The sequence below is a fragment of the Vipera berus genome (genome assembly GCF_964194415.1).
Source record: "Vipera berus genome assembly, chromosome: 1".
In the NCBI taxonomy this organism is placed as follows: domain Eukaryota; kingdom Metazoa; phylum Chordata; class Lepidosauria; order Squamata; family Viperidae; genus Vipera; species Vipera berus.
This window is the reverse complement of record NC_138202.1, coordinates 298,950,548-298,971,126: the sequence shown is the minus strand read 5'-3', so window position 1 is coordinate 298,971,126 and position 20,579 is coordinate 298,950,548. Positions and strand designations below refer to the sequence as shown.

The 20,579-nt window shown below is 38.6% G+C and overlaps 1 protein-coding gene across 5 annotated transcripts in view; it reads right to left on the bottom strand.

Moving 5' to 3' along the window:
- Positions 1-20,579, bottom strand: part of ZFAND3 (zinc finger AN1-type containing 3) — a 121,666-nt gene that overhangs the window by 80,760 nt on the left and 20,327 nt on the right. Inside the window, exons 2-4 of one of the 5 annotated variants that reach the window (XM_081314679.1) lie at positions 7,106-7,146; positions 5,135-5,161; positions 4,037-4,066 (exon numbers count right to left, since the gene is read on the bottom strand). In XM_081314679.1, the coding sequence (XP_081170805.1) occupies positions 4,037-4,066; positions 5,135-5,161; positions 7,106-7,146 (98 nt within the window). Of the gene's footprint in view, positions 1-4,036; positions 4,067-4,383; positions 4,467-5,134; positions 5,162-7,105; positions 7,147-9,746; positions 9,815-20,579 lie in introns of those variants that run through there. The other 4 variants (XM_081314681.1, XM_081314682.1, XM_081314680.1 and 1 more) reach the window with 4 other exon arrangements.

Sequence of the window (20,579 nt, the reverse complement as noted above, 5' to 3'; positions counted from 1 at the left end):
AGTAAAAACCCCCAATATATTTAGCCACTTAAAAGACAATCTGATACAGGTAGTTTTCATTTAATAACTATTTGAACTTATAATGCCTTCCAAAAATACTACTTATAAGCCATCCTTGAAGTTATAACTGCCATGCACGCATGCATACGCACACACACACAGTCATATGATCATATTTTAGGAGCTTGGCAAACAGCTCGCATTTACCACTGGTTGCAAAGGCCTGTAGTTCTATGCCTATGATTTGCAACTCTTTTGCTACCTTCCAGAATTTTTTGCTGGTTTCTACCCAATAAGGGACACGGTGGCTCAGTGGGTTAGGACGCTGAGCTTGTCGATCAGAAGGTCGGCAGTTTGGCGGGTTGAATCCCGAGTGCCATGTAACAATGTGAGTGCCTGTTACTCGTCCCAGATTCTGCCAACCTAGCAGTTCAAAAGCACGTAAAAAATGCAAGTAGAAAAACAGGGACCACTACGGTGGGAAGGTAACAGCGTTCCGTGCGCCTTTGGTGTCTAGTCATGCCGGCCACATGACCACGGAGATGTCCTCGGACAAGCGCTGGCTCTTCGGCTTTGAAACGGAGATGAGCACCGGCCCCTAGAGTCGGAAACGACTAGCACACATGTGCGGGGGAACCATTACCTTTACCCAACCCAAAGGGAGTTTTTTAATGATCACATGGTTCGCTCAATGGCTATGTGATTTATTTTATAATGTCGTAAAAACAATAATAAAATTGAATCTGGTCATATACTGGCCCATTTAACAACTCCAACACTTACAACCAAAATTCTGGGCACAATTGTGATTATTAAGTCATACAGTAACATATTATTTGTTCATTGAATACTAATCGCAAGAATAACAATTACACACTAAAACAACAAAGGAGAACTGAAGGCAACAGGAGGTAGAACATATGTTACAGAGCTAAGGATAGTAATGATCTAGGACAGGGGTGTCAAACTCAATTTCATTGAGGGCCGCATCAGCATTGCAGTTGCCCTCAGGGGGGCGGGTGGGTGTGGCCTGGGTGGGTGTGGCCTACTGGGTGGGCGTGGCTAAAGTGCGTATGTCCTACTGGGTGGGCATGGCCAGCTCTACATCGTTTGCATCAAGGGTGCCTATGGGGGCCTGGAGAGGAATGGGACAGATCTGAGGGTCTCTGGCAGGAGGAGGGTCTCTGGGCCAGGGCCAAGGGCCGTTCGCTCACTGTTTCCAGGATGGCTTCATGGGCCGCATGAAACCACTTCGCGGGCCGGATCCGGCCCCCGGGCCTTGTGTTTGACATGTCTGATCTAGGAGCAATCTCCTTCAGCCTTTGAGTAACTTTCTAAAAACTACCTGGGGAGAATTTCAAATAAATTAAAAGAGAATACATAGTATTTTCTTGGAATATTTAGTTTTGTAATATGGCATCCATCTGACTAGAAACTGCAATAGGATTCTTTAATTTTTTGTTCACTGCCCTGAGTCCTTCGGGAGAAGGGCGGTATAAAAATTCAATAAACTAAACCAATAAACTAAACTACCGTATATACTTGAGTATAAGCCGAATTTTTCAGCCCACTTTTTGGGCTGAAAAATCCACTTCGGCTTATACTCCAGTGAACAAAAAAAAGAACTTCCACCCCCCAGTTTGGAGAGCTGCTGCTTTCATCAAACATGGACGAAGGCAGCAGCTCTCCAAACGGGCGGCGGCGGTTTGGAGAGCTGCGCACGCAGCTCCGCCACCTCTGCAAGCCTCCGCTGAGAGAATGGGGCGGTGGAATCTTGCCACCCATTTTCTCGGCGAAGACTTCTTTCGGGGGATCCAGCCTCTGCCGCCCCTTTCTCTCAGCTGCCCAGCTGAGAGAAGGGGGTGACAGAGGCTGGATCCCCCGAAAGAAGTCTCCGCTGAGACGAGAGAATAAGGCGGTGGAGCGCTCCGCGAAGTATGGGGCGGTGGAAGCTTGCCGCCCATTTTCTCGGCGAAGACTTCTTTCAGGGGATCCAGCCTCTGCCGCCCCTTTCTGGATCCCCCGAAAGAAGTCTTCGCCGAGAAAATGGGCGGCAAGCTTCCACCGCCCCATACTTCGCGGAGCGCTCCAACGCCTCATTCTCTCGCTCAGCGGAGACTTCTTTCGGGAGATGCAGCCTCTGCCGCCCCCTTCTCTCAGCTGCCTGGGCAGCTGAGAGAAGGGGGCGGCAGAGGCTGGATTCCCCGAAAGAAGTCTTTGCCGAGAAAATGGGCGGCAAGCTTCCACCGCCCCATACTTCGCGGAGCGCTCCACCGCCCCATTCTCTCGTTTCAGCGGAGACTTCTTTCGGGGGCGGCAGAGGCTGGATCCCCCGAAAGAAGTCTTCGCCGAGAAAATAGGCGCTGAGACGAGAGAATGAGACGTTGGAGCGCTCCACCGCCCCATTCTCTCGTTTCAGCGGAGACTTCTTTCGGGGGATGCAGCCTCTGTCACCCCCTTCTCTCAGCTGGGCAGCTGAGAGAAAGGGGCGGCAGAGGCTGGATCCCCCGAAAGAAGTCTTCGCCGAGAAAATGGGCGCTGAGACGAGAGAATGAGGCGGTGGAGCGCTCCGCGAAGTATGGGGCGGTGGAAGCTTGCCGCCCATTTTCTCGGCGAAGACTTCTTTCGGGGATCCAGCCTCTGCCGCCCCTTTCTCTTAGCTGCCCAGCTGAGAGAAGGGGGTGACAGAGGCTGCATCCCCCGAAAGAAGTCTCCGCTGAAACGAGAGAATGGGGCGGTGGAGCGCTCCAACGCCTCATTCTCTCGTCTCAGCGCCCATTTTCTCGGCGAAGACTTCTTTCTTGGGATCCAGCCTCTGCCACACCGCACTGCGCCAACAGCAAGCCACCTCATTCTCTCGGCGGAGCGCTCCACTGCCCCATTCTCTCAGCGGCTTGCTGCCCCATTCTCTCGTCTCGGCAGAGCCCAGCTGAGAAAAGGGGGCGACAGAGGCTGGATCCCCCGAAAGAAGTCTCCACCGAGATGAGAGAATGGGGTGGCAAGCCGCCAAGAGAATGGGGCGGTGGAGTGCTCCGCCGAGAGAATGGGGCGGCTTGCTGTTTTCTCGGTGCAGCATGGCAGAGGCTGGATCTCCCGAAAGACGTCTCTGCTGAGATGAGAGAATGGGGTGGCAAGCTGCCGAGAGAATGGGGCGGTGGAGCGCTCCGAGAGAATGGGGTGGTGGAGGCTGGATCCCCCGAAAGACGTCTCTGCTGAGATGAGAGAACGGGGTGGCAAGCTGCCGAGAGAATGGGGCGGTGGAGCGCTCCGCTGAGAGAATGGGGTGGTGGAGGCTTGCCGCCCATTCTCTCGGCAGAGACTTCTTTCGCGAGATCCAGCCTCTGCCGTGCTGCACCGAGAGAACAGCAAGCCGCCCCATTCTCTCGGCGGAGCACTCCACCGCCCCATTCTCTCGGCGGCTTGCCACCCCGTTCTCTCATCTCAGCAGAGACGTCTTTCGGGGGATCCAGCCTCCAGCTGCTGCATTTCCCAGCCTCGGCTTATACTCGAGTCAATAACTTTTTTTAGTTTTTTTGGGGTGAAATTAGGGGTCTCGGCTTATACTCGAGTCGGCTTATACTCAAGTATATATGGTAATTTCTTTCTGTTATTTCTGTCTTGTTAAGTATCCTTATTTTTCTAAACAACTATAGAGAGTGATTAATGTCACATTTAATTCAAATATAGTTCAGACTGAGCATGATATTAATTTTGTTTTAGAGTCTTTTGTAGTTTATTATTAAATTTAAGCAGCTCCCATTTTCCAAAGGAGATTGCACATCAATGCAATCATGTAGCTTACATGGAACATTTCATGTACTTCTATAAATGTCTTACAAATAAAAAAAAAGCTTTTACAAATTATTTCTTTTCGAACAAATTTTGTTTTGTTTACCTCTTATGATATTGACCTATCTTCCAACAAAGGGTTATAACTTCTAATCAGGCACCTGTATGCTACATAGCCAGGATATTATATTATATTATAGAGATTATGTCCATATTTACAATAAAATGGTTGCAAGCAGAGGATTACCTGTATGCAATGCTAAATCACCAGTGGCAGCTAAGTGAAGGAACAAAGGAAAATAGGGGGAGCATTAGAAGAATATGCGAAGCTGGGATATTGACAATAGTTGAGGGATGAAGGAAAGATATATAATCTTAGCAAAGGTCTGAATTTTGGGGACATTATTTTCATTTGCAGATATTCCTCCCTCCCCTAATACACATAGTTATTTCCTATTGCTTCAAGATGTTTTGACAGAAGATGAAGAAAATATCTGAGCAAAGAATATCAAAGGAAAGTTATAATTCTTCCATGAGTGCTGCCCTTATTTATAGTTTAGCATAAAAAAGAATTCAACATGAGTAATAACTTACGATTAAGACCAATATGTTTCTTCATTTTTTTTCTTATTGTAGATTGGCTAATACATTGTAACTGTGCCATGTTCCTCTCTCTGCTGCTTTGTAATACATTAAATGCAGAAATCATATTCCTGCCCAGGTTTCAGTTATGCAAAGAAAGGTAATGCATTGACTTAACATTCCCAATAGCTAGTTTGGGGCAGCTCAAATCTTGAATATTGCAATGTGAAGAGATTTTAAAATCTATCTTTTATTTGGATTAAGGCCTCTGATCTCTACTATTTTCAAAAGATTAATTGTCCCTATCAAGTAGGATTTGATTTTTTGGTCACTTAATTACTAAAGTTTAAACATATTAATTTTTTTCCTGAATTATCCAAAATTATGTAAATATGTAAAATATGATCTTATAACATTTTGACTTTTTTTTCTTGTTACAGGACACATCAGACCATAATAAATCTTTGGTAAAGTTTTAGTTGATAGGAATAAAATTACATCACTACCTAAACAATATTCTTTATATATTCTGAAAATCCAAAATGTCATGCAATTATTACATTTAGTTCTGTATTTCTAGACATGTGCAGAATTTGGATTCAAAGAAGAGTCAGCTACCGGAAGAGACCCATCCTAGATTTAAAACAACTTTACATGCTTTGGATCCAAATATTACATACTTCTATATATTTCTATGTGAGCAAAGGCAATTAGTTTATGCAAACGATATGAGTGAAGTTAATTAATTTTGTCATTTACTAACCTTTTTCGTTGTGTGGATTTCTTTTTTCTAGAGAGAAAAAGAAAATAAAGTCAAGATAAAAAATACCAAGATATTGTTCATACATGAATAAACATTGAAGCATATTAAGATTAAATATGGAATTGTTTAAGCACATCAGATAACAAGATAATAGTTTACCAATTTCTACCATTCTAGAGTGCACCCCCCCTCTCTATCCCTCTCTCTCAGAGGTCTTCTACTAATAATCTGATAATAGATGAGAACAGCTTACATCCAGGTAACTTCACGATGTTCAGCAAAATGTACATTTCTTTGGCATTTAATACTCAATCTGATAAGATTAAATACCCACATTTTAGAAAAGTAGTTTTTAAGAGCTACTCATAGAAGACACATTTTAACAGCAATGTACTCAAATTAATCTGGAAATAAATATATGGACCTTAATCTGGAAATAAATATGGACCTTAATCTGGAAATAAATATATGGACCTAAAAGCTTGGGAAGGTTGATTACACTAGTATATCTTGTCTAATACTTAGAATCTACATTTATTAACAGATAATTTCAATTTAACATCACAGAAACTACAAAGGCATTTAGAAATAAGTTAATGCAAGTTTCTAAATGATGGTTGGCTTTAGGTTCAGAATGTATGTTATAATAAGTTTGTTAAAATAAACATCTTCTCAATTAACATTGGCAAACACCTTAAGTTATCTAAGTTTTCTGTGATTTTTTATTTTAGCACATATGCGTATATAAAAAGTATTTTCTCCCTCGCCCCCCCCTTCCATTCAATTGTGTCCCATTCTTGGAGACTGCCTGAATAAGTTCTTTAAATTTTCTTGGCAAGGTTTTTCAGAAGTGTTTTGCTTTTGCCTCCTTACTAGGGCTGAGACAAAGTGACTGGCCCAAGGTCACCCAGCTGGCTTTAATGCCCAAGGCAAGTCTAAAACTCATGGTTTCCCAATTTCTAGCCTGAATCTATACCACTACTGGCTCTATTTGTTCCCTATTATTATTTTTAAAATAATCTTGTTCTTCTAAAAACGGTAGCATAATCTGAAGTCCCAGACTAGCATATGGCCTCTTTGCTGAATTGCAGTTTAACATGACAGAAAGGAAAAATTATTAAACACATATGAGATTCATATTAGCAGTACTTAAATTAGAACTTTTTAAAATGTAAACAAAGTAAATGTAAATGAAGTAAAAGTATGCTTAGCTAACTCAATTTACTTAATCGTGGTCCTATCCACAGATCAAATGGCCACCCATCCAAGAATAACAAAACATTTATAGTCTTGCTTTAAATATGTAGTAAGATTGTAAAAATCATAATGGACAATCAAATCCATATATCATATCACAGCATCTTTTAAATGTTTTCATTAATTGTAGGCTTATATTGCTGAAGGTCATAATCTTGAACTAAAAAACTCTATGAAAAAAGATCTTTAATAGTCCAGGGTAGCGGATTTAGAAACATGTAGTACTGCAGAGCTGCATTCCTGAAACGTTTATGTATTCCATTTTTAATCACTATATATAAGATAGTAAAATAGTGACTACTTAATGAGATCACAAAAACAGAAGGTCAAAAACACCTTATATATTCAAGATTTTAAAACAAAATTGTAACTATGTCTTTTTAATGAACATAATTAAAGTCTGCCTTACTGAGATTAAACTTATAATAAAATGAACATTAAAGTGGGTCTGCCAGAAGTTGACAAGGACATTCCACTTTCTGTAATCTTCACTGAATGAAGGCTTAATTGGTCCCTGTGCAGAAGTGGCTTTTTTATACACATTGGGGATTGTTTCAAGAAACCTGAGCAAACAAATGAAGCACCAGGTGAGCAGAAGCTGGTTTCATGCATAGATAAGAAACAGATAATCACCTGTAAACTCCAAAGGAATTGTTGCCAACTATTTAAGGGAGATAAAAAAAATCCTCAAAGCCAATTTTACACTGCACTTACCAGCAAAGCATTTGGAACACAGATTCATTGTCTTGCTGGACCTGGTGCAAGGGGAAAAAAAGAGGAGATCTTAAAAATTCTTCATAGTTATTAACACAGAATTTTAAAGAATAGAATAAGCTGAGAAGGTAAATGACAGCAAAGCAAAAACTTTGATCAGTTATCTGGGTCAATAATTCAAAAACTACCTTTGTATCCCTAGGAAAACATTGGGCCAGTCACTTTTAAAGCTTTAATTAATATTCAACAAATTTATAAATAGTTGTTAGGCAGGGGATTGCCACTCTACACTTTGTAATTTTCTCTACTAAGAAGCTAAATGAAATGACCACAAATAAGACAAACCTATGTCTCTATTGTCCCTTTTTAAAATAAAGATAAATACCTGCTAAAATCAAAATAAATTTCTTGCTCCAAAAAGAAAAAAAATACCCAATACATTTTTATAAATTTCCTTTTAGTAGCAAGATTGCAGGGCTGATTTAACTTACTTAAATGTTATAGCTCTCCAAATCTAACATGTTTATGCCTAGGAGCAGGTATCTTATAATAATCGATTATATACACAATAGGAACTCAAGTGGGTTAAAATTCTACTTTTGTAGAATTTTATTAATCTATTACCAAAAAACAATTTCAAAAAACAATATCTGTTTTTTCATTTATTGCCATAATGTCACAATAGTCCTATTACAAAACATCTAGTGCATAGAAAAGGGATATATTCACATTGGCTGCTTCATACTATATTCACATTTTCAATATGCAATTATTAGAGAACATGATTCTAACTTTCTTCTTTTCTAGCTTTTTTTCAGAAAGGTTTCATCATCATAGCTGAAATTAATTTAAAGCTAGAAGCTGTATAATAAGATTGTATGATTAAATCTCAGAAATTCTTTTACTACTCTTTCTAGTACGGTAAAATATTGTGTCCTGAACAACCATTTTGTCTTATGACCTGTAAAAGCATATTATGAAAATAAATAAGTTTTTTAAATGCAAATTTGACTTCTTTGTAGCATGATTCTCTATTTTTCCTTGCCTGGATGGTTAAATTTCTGTTAAAATAAAATTTATACCATATTAGATTTACTCTTTACATAGCAGAAAATAAGGGTAAAATTCTTTATGCATATTAAAGTGCTAGAAAAAAAGCATAGATATTCTTCTAAAAGGGAAATTAAAACTAGGCCTTTGTACCAGGATGTTTGTATTTGCCTATGTGCTATTAAGTAGTGCATGTACAGAAACAAAGCACATTTTATTAATAATTTGTGAATCAGAGTAGCAGGCTAAATCCGAGTCTGGTGTACTCATTAGTGCCTTTTGCACAAAAGTTACTGATGAAATAGCTCACTATACTGTATTGGCATTTCCTTGACCAGCAAAGAAAGAAAAAGCAGAGATCAACTAGCTCACAGTAAAAATATTCTTTTAGATACAGAAGCAGGGCAATTCCAAGTCTTACTAGTTATTCCTTCAAATCAAGGAAGAAAAAAATAAAACCACAGCAAAAAAACCAAATTATCATAAAACTTCTGAGTCTCCCCCAAATTTCTCAACTGATAAAGCAAAGTTTAAACTCTCCCTAAGATGCAAAATGCAAATGGCCAACAATTATATGAAAAGGGAATCTATACTGTTATATAAAAAAGGAGAAAAAACAAAACAAGTAAAGCAATAAATAAGAATATCTAATTTAAAATGTATTAAGTGAGCCTTGGTGGAGCAGTGGGCTAATGCCTCCTTAAGTAACACCAGCTGCCTGCAATTAGTGCAGGTTCGCATCCCACCAGGCTCAAGGTTGACTCAGCCTTCCATCCTTCCGAGGTAGGTAAAATGAGGACCCAGATTGTTGGGGGCACTAAGCTGACTTTGTAAAAATGCCGCTTGGGGGGCAGGGCAAAAGCCCTAATAAGCAGGCCTATACATAGAATGAAGGCTATTGCTAAGCACATTGATTTGTGCTTCTTAGATTGTAGGCCGCCCTGAGTCTTCGGAGAAGGGCGGGATATAAATGGGATAAAAATAAAGAAATAAAAATTTTTGGATTTATAATGAAAGCCAGAAATTATATGTAAATTGATATAATCTATTAGTGTATTTCAAGAAATGCACATTAAAATTTCACTGCTATTGAGCAAAACATTCATGTACTGATTATGAAGAAACATTTCCATGATGAAAAATAGTATTATACAATTTGACTCCTAGTGACCAACTAAAGACAAACTTTGCACAATTCAAACAACCTGGGTTAACACTGAGTAGCCATTCATATTAATATGCACATTATTAAATTATAGAAAGGAATCATAGAAAAAAACTACATAATACACACAGTTAAACTCTGTATAACTTCTGTTCAGCAACCTCTATTTATACTAGCTTACAAAAGAGCAATTACATAATAAATTTATATCTGGACTATGTGACTTGCTTGCAAATATAAATTTGTGGCTTATTATTCCTTTGTACAATAAAGCTCTCTATACGTATAAAAGTTCTGAGGCAGAGGTTTCATTTAGTCCTTTCCATAATAAAAAGTCTGAAAGTTTAGACTGCTACTTCATTGCCTATCTAAGATAAATAAATATGCAGCCCTGAAATCTAACTAGGGTGTTAGAATGATACTGACCTTTGAAGTAGATTGTTTCCTGAACAAGGAATTTCAAGTGTCACTTAGAATGCTGTAAGGTTCAAGGATTCTTTGCACCTTGATTTTTTTTCTATATTGTGTATCAATATAGATTATGGACATTAGACAGGCAACACGTTGCTATTTACAAATGCTTTAAAAATGACTAAAGATAGTCTATTTAAAAGATCAGGTTTATTTAAAGATCAAGAGCAAATCTATTGACTGTTTTGATCCATTTGTCGATTTCTACTGTTGTCATTAATCTTATTCAAGGCACAAATGATCAGGCTCAAATTATCCTACTTCAGACACATTACACAAGCTCTCTGGAGAAGTCTCTAATCCTAGGAAAGGTAGACAGAAAAAGAAGAGAATGTTCAGCAGCAAGGTGGATAGACTTGATTACACAAGTCTTGATTACTACCATTGGAAGACCTACAGGACCAGGCTAGGGATAATCACAGAGAAAATCTATCAGTCTGGTTTCTGACTTGATGGCACATAACCAAACAATCCATTTTAATTAAAGAATTGTATTCTATATTCAGTTTCTGATTTGCAAAACTTTTAGATAAATTAACAAACAAATGTGCAATATATAATTCAGTCTTCAGCTGGTGCAGAGTGCAGCTGCACGAGTGCTTTTGGGGGTCTCCCGATACTCCCATATTACACCTCTGCTCCGTGAGCTGCACTGGCTTCCAGTTGCCTTCCGGGTGAAATTCAAGGTGCTAGTGATGACATACAAAGCCCTACATGGCGTGGGTCCGGATTACCTACGGGAGCACCTACTGCCAGCGTCAACATCCCTCCGTCCTGTGCGCTCCCACAGAGAGGGCCTCCTCAGGGTGCCACCGGTCAGAGAATGTCGGCTGGTGACCCCCAGGGGGAGAGCATTCTCGGTGGGTGCGCCAATCCTTTGGAACCGCTTACCAGCTGAAATCCGGATGGCCCCCGACCTTCGCTCCTTCCGGCGTGATCTAAAAACTTATCTATTCCAACAAGCCGGCCTGGCCTGATGGATTTGGGCTTTAATAATTTTATTTTTATTGTATTCTTACTTTCTCTGTACACCGCCCTGAGTCCTCCGGGAGAAGGGCGGTATATAAAACAAACAAATAAATAAATAAATAATAAATATATTATTTTGTACATATTACAATTATGCCAAACAATTCAATTAATAAATTGAGATTGTAGTTGCTCTGTTATGATATAAAATATGCATGGGAGTAAGTAACCTATGATTTAGGCATTGCAAAAGGAGCAGATTAATTTTAGTCTTACAACCATAATACATTCTGAAAGATTTGGAAGGAAACTAAGTGAAGAAAAGAAGAAAGTATTGTTTAAAAATGGTCAAATGTTGGGTAATGTATAGTAGCCTCTATGTGAGCCATTTAAGTATTAAAACTGCAATGACTCAAAGAGGAAAAGGTGATTTGGAACACAGACAAATGCTCACACTGCATCTATCATCACTTCCTCCAAGCAAAGCAAATACATTTTTTTTCCTGGGATCAGGCAGCTGCAGCTATGTGAGCCTAGGAAAAGGCTCAGCTTCTTTGCTTCTTCAATCTGCATAGTCTTAATACATATGAATATTGCATATGAATCACACACAAATATTTTTATTCTTCTATTCATATTTATAACTATTACAATGTATTACAGATTAAAGAGAACATTAAATGCCATAAAATACATGCAAAAACATGTTTCCCCAAGCTTAAGATGAGAAATTGATATATTTTTTGATCTTCTCTTCTTCCAATAGTATTCTCTTTTTGTCAACATTAAACAAATATAATTCTTAAATTTTTTGATAAAGTTGGGTATAAACCTTTTTCTTTTGTTTGTACAAATAACAGTAACACCAGCATATAACATCTTTTCTGATCAGCTTATATTTCAACTGTATTTATTAAAGTCATCTTATTAAGTCACTATATATCCTGTTTTCAAGATTCTTATTTAAGCTTAAATTCCCCTCTGTATTCAAACCATTATCAGTCATAATTTTATGTAAGTTAATAACCTTTAAATATCCAAACTTTTCATTCACATATATCATCCCAATATTTTTACATTTCATATTTTATAAAAATACCATACTACTTGTGTATCTTAGGGTTAGGATTATCTTTATGTCTATAATTTATCTATTCTTTTAACCATATTCAAACAAGTGCTTAATCATATAGTACTACATCTGGTAAGTCGAATCAAATCTGTTGAATGTAACTCTAACCTTCTTCTTTTGCCAGGTAGCTTTCCAAGTCAGTGTGTTCAACTTGCCAGGGGATTCTTCTTGTATTTTTGTAAATGTTGTTGGGAATAAAAACCAAATCAGATAGACATGTGTTTTTTGTCTCCCAAACTTTAATGATTCTCCTGGCTGCTCTATAGTCCATTTTGTTAGATCTTCTTTCCAATCTTCAAGTTTATTTTGAAGCCCTGAAAAATAAGATATCATTTCCACTTCCATTGTTGTGGTAAAACCTTCCAAGTTTTCTTTTGTTTGTATTAAACTGTAGTTCTCTTCATCTGTAGCTTCCCTCTTTGGGTCACTGTCCTCTGGTTTGTGTTCTGTTATCTGGTTGTTTGTTCATTCTTTGTCATCATTTTCTGAGAGTTTTTTACTTATAGGTTTAGGTTAGAAATGTGCTCATTTATGCCATCAAAGTTGTTTTTAATCTCATCATGATTTGAAACCACTGTCATTTGAATCTGTCTCATACATTTCCTCCTGGAAAGTATTTGCCTTGGTCTTGGGAGTAGATCCTGCATATCTCTGATGTTCCAGGCTGGGGCCTTCAGAAGGAGATATTAGGTGTGGTTTCCTGCCATTTTTAGATAGGTATGCAACATCCATTTTAGCTCCCCCCTCCAGATATTCTTTCACTGGTACCATAGTCTCTGTATTTAGCCTTTCAAACCAGCCAATCTTAAAATCCAAACAACCAAATCTTATATAATGTTTATCTTTATATATGGTTCTTATAATCCAATGCATTTCCAATTGTCAAAGCACCACTGAAAGCACTATTTTACAACAGTTCTTCTGTTCAGGGGTCTTACAGTTTATCAGCCAGCCAAAATTGCAGTCCAGAATGTTTAACCATCCAGTAAATTCCCCCCTAGAAGATTAGCCAAAATTCAAAGTTTTTCTTTTTCTGCAAACAATTCTTGAGCTTAAACACCACAGCTCAGTAAAAATTTATAATCCCAGGTGGTCAGCAGTAATTAAAACAAATATAGTTCTCAATCGGTAATAGGTGACCCAGTGTATTTTTCTTTCCTCTGTTCCCAGCTGTTTTCTATTTGGCTAAAAGTCACTAAGGTCCAAAGGAACAAGTTCTCCTTAATTCTGGGTGTCGTGTCAATTTCCGAGTCAATGCAGCTGTTGTTCTATACTCTAATCCTCCACTAGATGACAGTAGCTATTCATTTCCCAATTTTTAAAACAAAGTGTTTTTTTTTGTCATTTCATCAATACGCTTTCAGATGTAAAATCTTAATCGCTTTCTTAATTTCCAGATTTATCCAGACTGTAGTATTATTAACTTCATTTCAATATATTTCTGTCCCCCCATAAAAATTAAATCACCACTTCCATCTATGGAAGGATGGGGATGTGGTCCCCTCTCCTCTCACTTTTGGAGGATTTTTCGCTTCTTGGGGATCCTTTCCAGGAAATCAGTTACAAAATAGAAGATATGTCAGGATAATAATTTAATAGCTAAACAGCTTGTGTAATGATGTCATGCAATGTAAGATGGAGGATGCAATAATAGGAATGTCTCAGCAGGTGTGTGTATCCCTTTGAGAGTCTGAGTATAAAAGGGAAGGCTTTGCTGGAGTCTTTCTCTCTCATCCGTTCCCTGCTGTAATTGCTGTGTGTTGGAGTTTGCTGAATTATCACGTGTATGTATTTTGTTTCTAGTATATTTGTAGATAGTATGTGATAAACCACCATTTAATACAAACCACTATTTACTGTATTTTCTCCTGGGTTACCACAGCACAGTAAGACTGAGATTGATATTCTCACCAAGTTCCAAGCACGCTGCTCACCGTTGTTCTGGTTAGTGCTTTTGGACTTCGGCTGCTGGTAGCTTGGGCTAGTCACTGATGTGCTACCTAGCCTTTCTTCTGTCGGGTTGGAGGACTTCCCCTGGATCAAATGGATCGACCTCTATCTTTCCGTGATCCATGGGGGGGCCTTCTTCATTGTCGCCTCTCCGGGGCGACTTTAGACCCATTAAGGGTCCCCTGGCAGGGCGAAACCAGCTGTGGGGTGCAGAGCTCTGCAATCCCTTGGCTGCACTGCTATGCCGCAGAACTGGAAGTCCTGGTTTCACTTCTTCTTGAGTTCTAGTCAATAGTAATAGGAACAGAGTTCAAGATCCTGGCTGAGCCACAAGCCTAAGTAATCTCCTCAATGCTATTTAACATCTATACAGTATCATTAATACGCTGATTACATTCAATTACACTTTTCCATAATATGCTCGACAGGAGATGACTAGCAACTGAAGGTTATGAAGATCCAGAAGTTTACTTTGACTAAAGTTAAATTTCAGCCAAGATCAAATAACTGTTCATGCAGAAGACTTCATCCCTATTCCAGCAATGAAGTGGGCTGTCATTCCTTAAAGGAGCAGATCTTCAGTTTAGGGGATTCATTGGACAACATCCTTTCTAGAACAAGAAGTTATAGTCAAAGAGAAATTTGTCCAACTTTTCCTGATCCACCTGTTGTGGCCCTTTGATCCCTTACTGACATTTAAAGAGCCATGGTGGTGCAGTGGTTAGAATGCAGTACTGCAGGCTAATTCTGCTGACTGCCAACTGCAGGCAGTTTGCTAGTTCGAGTCTCACTGGCTCAAGGTTTATTCAACCTTCTTTCCTTCCAAGGTTGCTGGGGGCAATATGCTGACTCTGTAAAAACCACTTAGAGAAGGCTGTAAAGCACTGTATAAGTCTAGTGTTATCACAACACTATGACTGCTGGCATTGGCTACAAGTTTATTTCTGGTTACAATTCTGGTACATTAATTCTGATCCAATAAAACCTATAAACATTCCTTCCCCGATTCTTCAAGATTCTTCAATCTTCTGCTGCTTTCTGTTCTTTATTCGTTCTGCTTCAAATAAATAGTAACATTTGAAGAAATATGCTGGACACCACTGGCATATTTAATCTTTTCAAATTATAGCCAAACCCATTCTCATTTCATAAAATCCTTTATTTTCAGTCTTTTCATTAACATTGCCAGGCATCTTCTAGATCAGGAGCAGGTAGTCTGTGTCTCTCCAGATGTTCCTGAGCCCTAATAATTCTGATCACTAATGACAACACTGGAAGCTATAGTTCAACAGTATCTAGAGCAGGGGTGTCAAACTGCCAGCCCGCAGGCCGGACGCGTCATGAAGAAACTGAGCCCACCCCATTGCCGGCAATGGGGAAAAAACTCTGATACGTCGCGTGACATCATGTGACGTCGCAGGTTTGACTTGTTTGATCTAGAGTGTTATAAGCTGCTTATTACAGCTCTGAATATTAAGTTTTAATTAGTGGCACTGTTTCTGAGTTTGTCTTGTTAGAATCTTCCCTCCATGAATCTCCATTTAGTAGTAGTGGGTTGCTATTGTGAAAATAAAATTAAGTGAGAGATAATATGATATGAGCCACTCTGAGGTCCTAGAAGAAAGTTGGGATATATATAAAATAAACAGAATGCCTATGTCAGCATCTTTTCTATTACTTTGATAAATTTGCTTTCATGATCATTTCTCTAATGACTATAATTTGCCCACTGGAAGTTATTAAACCAAACTATTTTCAATGAATGTTCCAAAGAAGAGGCAAATTCAAACTACTGGACATAATGTTTAATTTGGTAAAATATATTTTTATTAATTATATAGCCATATAATTTAAATATCACTTGTTTGTAAAATGTTGTGTCTTTGGAGAGTTTTTAGTATATGAACAGAAGCAAATACTTTTTGAAGAGAGCCGTCATGATCTAACCATAGCAACATCTGCTTTTCTATAAAGTCAGAAGTACTATGGTTGCAAATGAAATTGAATAAGATCTGAAAATTTTAAAAATAATATGTAAGTCAACTGTAATGTGCTACAGACATCTACTATTTTCAATATTTTTATCTTTATGTTTCAAATGCTTCAATTACATTTAAAATTGTTTTAATTCCCCTATTAGTCTTCTATTGCTGGAAAAACAACGATTATCAAACAAATATTTTAAAGACTGTCCTTGAAAAATTTGGTATGAAATAGGATAGACCAAGTTTTTATACTAAATGATTAATGAGCTGACAAACTGATTTAACACAACTGCTTTCACTGTTAAGATTAAAAATAATTAAACAAATGAAGTGTGATGAAGAACATAAGGTACCTCATTTGTATTTAGAAAAACATTTAGTGTCCTTTTAAGAGTGAATTCAAGGAGAGAAATGGAGCAATTGCTTTCCTTTTAAATATACTGCCTAAGTTAAAAAATCAAGTAGATGCTCAACAATGCAGCTGTCGTTTTTCTATTGACTGTAATATGTCAAAAATCAAAATTTAACTTTATCAAGTTTTTAGTTAACTAAAAAGTTCAGAATGGGAAAAAATGATAAAATGTACTTTTCACAATTTCATCACTAATCCTTTTCTATTATAGGTAATTCTCAATTCGAACAACTGTTTTTAGTTATGAAGGCTTCTGAAATTTTGTTTTACAGCCTGCAGAGCACTTCTGGCCATTGTAAAATGTTCTGTTACCCCAATTCGTAGTCAGGCTCTTGGCAACTAGCTCACATTTACAACTGGTTGCAGAATCCTGCATTCACAGGATGATGATTTGTGATGTTTTTGGCTTGTTTCCAGAAAACAAAATCACCATTCAGGAGAATGGGTTCATACGTATGACCACAAGATTCACTTAAAAGCTGCATGACTCAGACTTAAAATCACGACTCACTTAAGAACCGCTGTAAAAACGGTTGCAAAATTGGATCCAGCTACGTACATGACTCAACTTAAAACCATCACAATTTACAACCGATTCCAGTCCCAGTTGCAATTGTTGACGACTCTCTGTAGATTTAACTAAGCTTTAACAAAAGAACATTGGCAACGAAGGTGTTATTAAAGCAATTGTTAGGCAAACTGAAACTGGATAATAGTTAAACATCAGCACAAAGGTTAATCAAAGTGCTGGTTTTAACTTTCACAGTACAGTCCTCTATGGCTTAGCACCGAGTTACCTGCAGGATCACATCTCTCCAATAAAATCAACCCAACTGCTTTAATTGTGCTGGGAAACACAGTTGGTTGTCCCTTATTTTCAAGATGTTGCAAGGCTGCGGTGGGATCTCCAACATTATCGTCCTTCTGATAAAAGTTAAAAACAGGGCTGTTCAAGAGTTCTGTTGATGTCTGACACCATGTATTTTGGGGAGGAATTTTTATATGTATTTATTTCTAAGATATGTTTGTTTGATATTTCCCGCTCATTATTAAGTTTTTCGCCATGTATATGTATACATTTGAACTGTGATGTTTCTCTGTGTCATGTACATGTACGTGTGTGTGTGTGTACATAATGGTATTTTTTTGAGAGCTGAATGCAACAAAATTTCATTTTAATGAATGCTGATTACTGTACATTTGAAGTGACAATAAAGTTCCTATCCTACCCTATCCTATCCTATCTAATATGAACCACAAAGAATGATTAACAATTTATTCCAATGTCTCCCAAGCAAGGCTGTGTTTCCCCACCTTCCTCCCATTTTTATGGACAAAACTTTCATGCTATCCTTGTCAAAGATTTTACATACTGATCATAACAACACAATTTTATAATAATAGTATCTAAATTAGGATAGAAACTCAGTACCATTACATGTAATTTTGATAGTCTGAATAATTCCTGTTAAAGCCATTTTCTGTTACTAAAACAATTTTTTCAAAAGAACAGGAGGTGCAATTTCCCTTTGTCACTGCAACATCACCTGCTCTAAAAATAAACTCTGGAGAATTGTCCAAAACTCTGGAGAATTGTCCAGAGTTATTGTCTCCTGAAAGTCAGGCAATAGCATTAGCAAAGAGTGCCATTTACCACTTTCAGCTTCTTTTAAAGACAGACAGACTTGGATTCAATTGTCTGGAATCATGTCTCCAGACTCCACTGTGGCTGTCTTAAAAAATAGTTTGAAAGTTTCAAGCATAAGCAAGAGACCTCTTTTTTAAGAAGTAAAATTTAGTTTACGTTGTATTGCTTATATTAAATTTATTGACTTACTTTCAAAGGTCAAGTTGTTTATGATTCCTTAGACTTAGAGGTTAAGTCATGATTATCTTAAGTTTTTTTTTTTACTAACTTGCTTTTCAGCTGCATTCTGTTTCTCCATTCGCTTCTCAGTCTTCGCCATGTGTTTGTGGGACCATTGGTTAAAAAAAAAAGTTCCATCAGACTTTCTAACTTCTTGTGAGATCTCAAGAAGTTAGAAAGTCTGATGGAACTTTTTTTTTTACCCATAGTCCCACAAACACACGGCGAAGGCTGAGAAGCAAACGGAGAAATGGAATGCAGCTGAAAAGCAGGTTAGCAAAAAAAATGCTTGGGGGAGGTGAGGGCATCTGGGCGGGGGCAGGCGCAACCTTACCCTGCATGGTGGCGGGAGGGTGGGGTGCGTGCCCTTCCCATGCCAGGCCAGCCCTGGGACGGCCATGCTGGGCGGCAGTGGGCAGGGTATTGAGGTGGGGGCTGGCAGGCCGACCAAAGCAGCAGGTGGAGTGCTGGAGGCTTGGGGAGGGAAGGCGCTGAAGTGGGCGGTCGGGTGATTGGCAAGAGCAACGCGTCTGAGCAGAAAGAGGCCTCAGAATAAGTGGGGCAGGTAAGGAAAGAAATCCTCATCCCCCCCCCAGGAATTGCCTTTCTTTTCTTACCTGACTTCCAGCCCCATGCTGTTTCTCCTTCGCAATCCGCCACCACATGCAAGGAAACAAAGAAAGGTTTTTTTTGGGGGGGAAGGTCAATCAATTCCAACATCTCGTGAAAGATCGCGAAGTTGGAATTGATTGACCTTTCCCCCCCCAAATAAACTTCGTTTCCTTGCACGCGGCAGCGGTGGCAGATTGCCATGGACACCTCAACCACATCAACCCAATGGCCACGCCCACCCAACGATACATAAGTGGGTTTTGGGTTGCAGTTTGGGTGCCATCACTGCTCTAGAGCTTTTCCCAATGTAGTTTGGCAAGAATTTTCAGTTACAAAATGAACTTTGTATAGGCTTTTAAAAAATGTTTTGCTGCTTTCTTAGGGGGGGGGGTTGAGGAGATAGTTATACTTTTAGATAGTTTGGTTTATAAATAATACTTTCAATATTCTAATATTCTTTGATCAGCTCCAGGCAACTGGAATAGAACAGAACAGAATAACAGAGTTGGAAGGGACTTGGAGGTCTTCTATAGTCCAACCCTCTGTTCAAGCAGGAAACTCCATACCATTTCAGACAAACAGTTGTCCAATCTCTTAAATATCTCCATCCACAACTTCTGGAGGTAATTACTTATTAATTGTTCTAATTGCCAGGGAATTGCTCCTATGCATCTATGTATAAACTATATATGTAAGTTAGTTTAGATCAATGTTTCTCAAATCTCAGCAACTTTAAGATGTATGGACTTCAATTCCCTAAATTCTCCGGCATGCTGGCTGAAAACAGATGTGACTTTGGTAGTGGATTTTATTTGTTAACACATTGGGACTGGCATGAGCACAATCCCAAATGAACGAACCACAGTTTTAAAGAAAAAGATTTGAAAGTCAGATCCATTCTATCAAATGATATGTTGGGTCAAGTGTAATTTAATTCACTTATTTAATATTAAGCATGTAGAAAATTACCTAAAATGATTCTGAACAGGTGCTAAGCAAAAAGAAGACAGTTAAGAAAATATTTTCTAATGTTGAAGCAATGTGATTTTTAAAAACTCCAACACTGTCACTACTACTTTTATTTCTCAGATTTATATCCTACTTTTCTCACAGAAACTCAAAGAAGCCCTAATCAAGAAATGATATGAAGTCCATATACCTCTAAAGTGGAAAAAAAATAATTTCTCTGGATGTATATATTCTCTAAAGCATAATAAATAATAATAGAGTTTATAAATCTAGGGAATACCTGGAATACATGCAAATTTATGCTACAGAGCTTGTTATTCTTTATGGAGACACAAAAATATTTGTTGCAGCTTGAAAATATTCTAATATGGTTAGTTTGTAGGAAAATATGTGCATCTATATAAGGGACGCGGTGGCTCAGTGGGTTAGGACGCTGAGCTTGTCGATCGGAAGGTCGGCAGTTTGGCGGGTCGAATCCCGAGTGCCGCGTAGCAGAGTGAGCGCCTGTTACTCGTCCCAGCTTCTGCCCACCTAGCAGTTCGAAAGCATGTAAAAATGCAAGTAGAAAAATAGGGACCACTACAGTGGGAAGGTAACAGCGTTCCGTGCGCCTTTGGCGTCTAGTCATGCCGGCCACATGACCACGGAGACGTCCTCGGACAAGCGCTGGCTCTTCGGCTTTGAAACGGAGATGAGCACCGGCCCCTAGAGTCGGAAACGACTAGCACGCATGTGCGGGGGAACCTTTACCTTTTTTTTTTTATGTGCATCTATATTACATAGTGGATTCTGTCTTGTCTTCTTTGTTGTAACTACAGTATAGTGTTTCAGCACAGAGCAGATGTTGCAATTTATTGAATCATGATTCTACTAAAGCATGGGTATCTGTTTT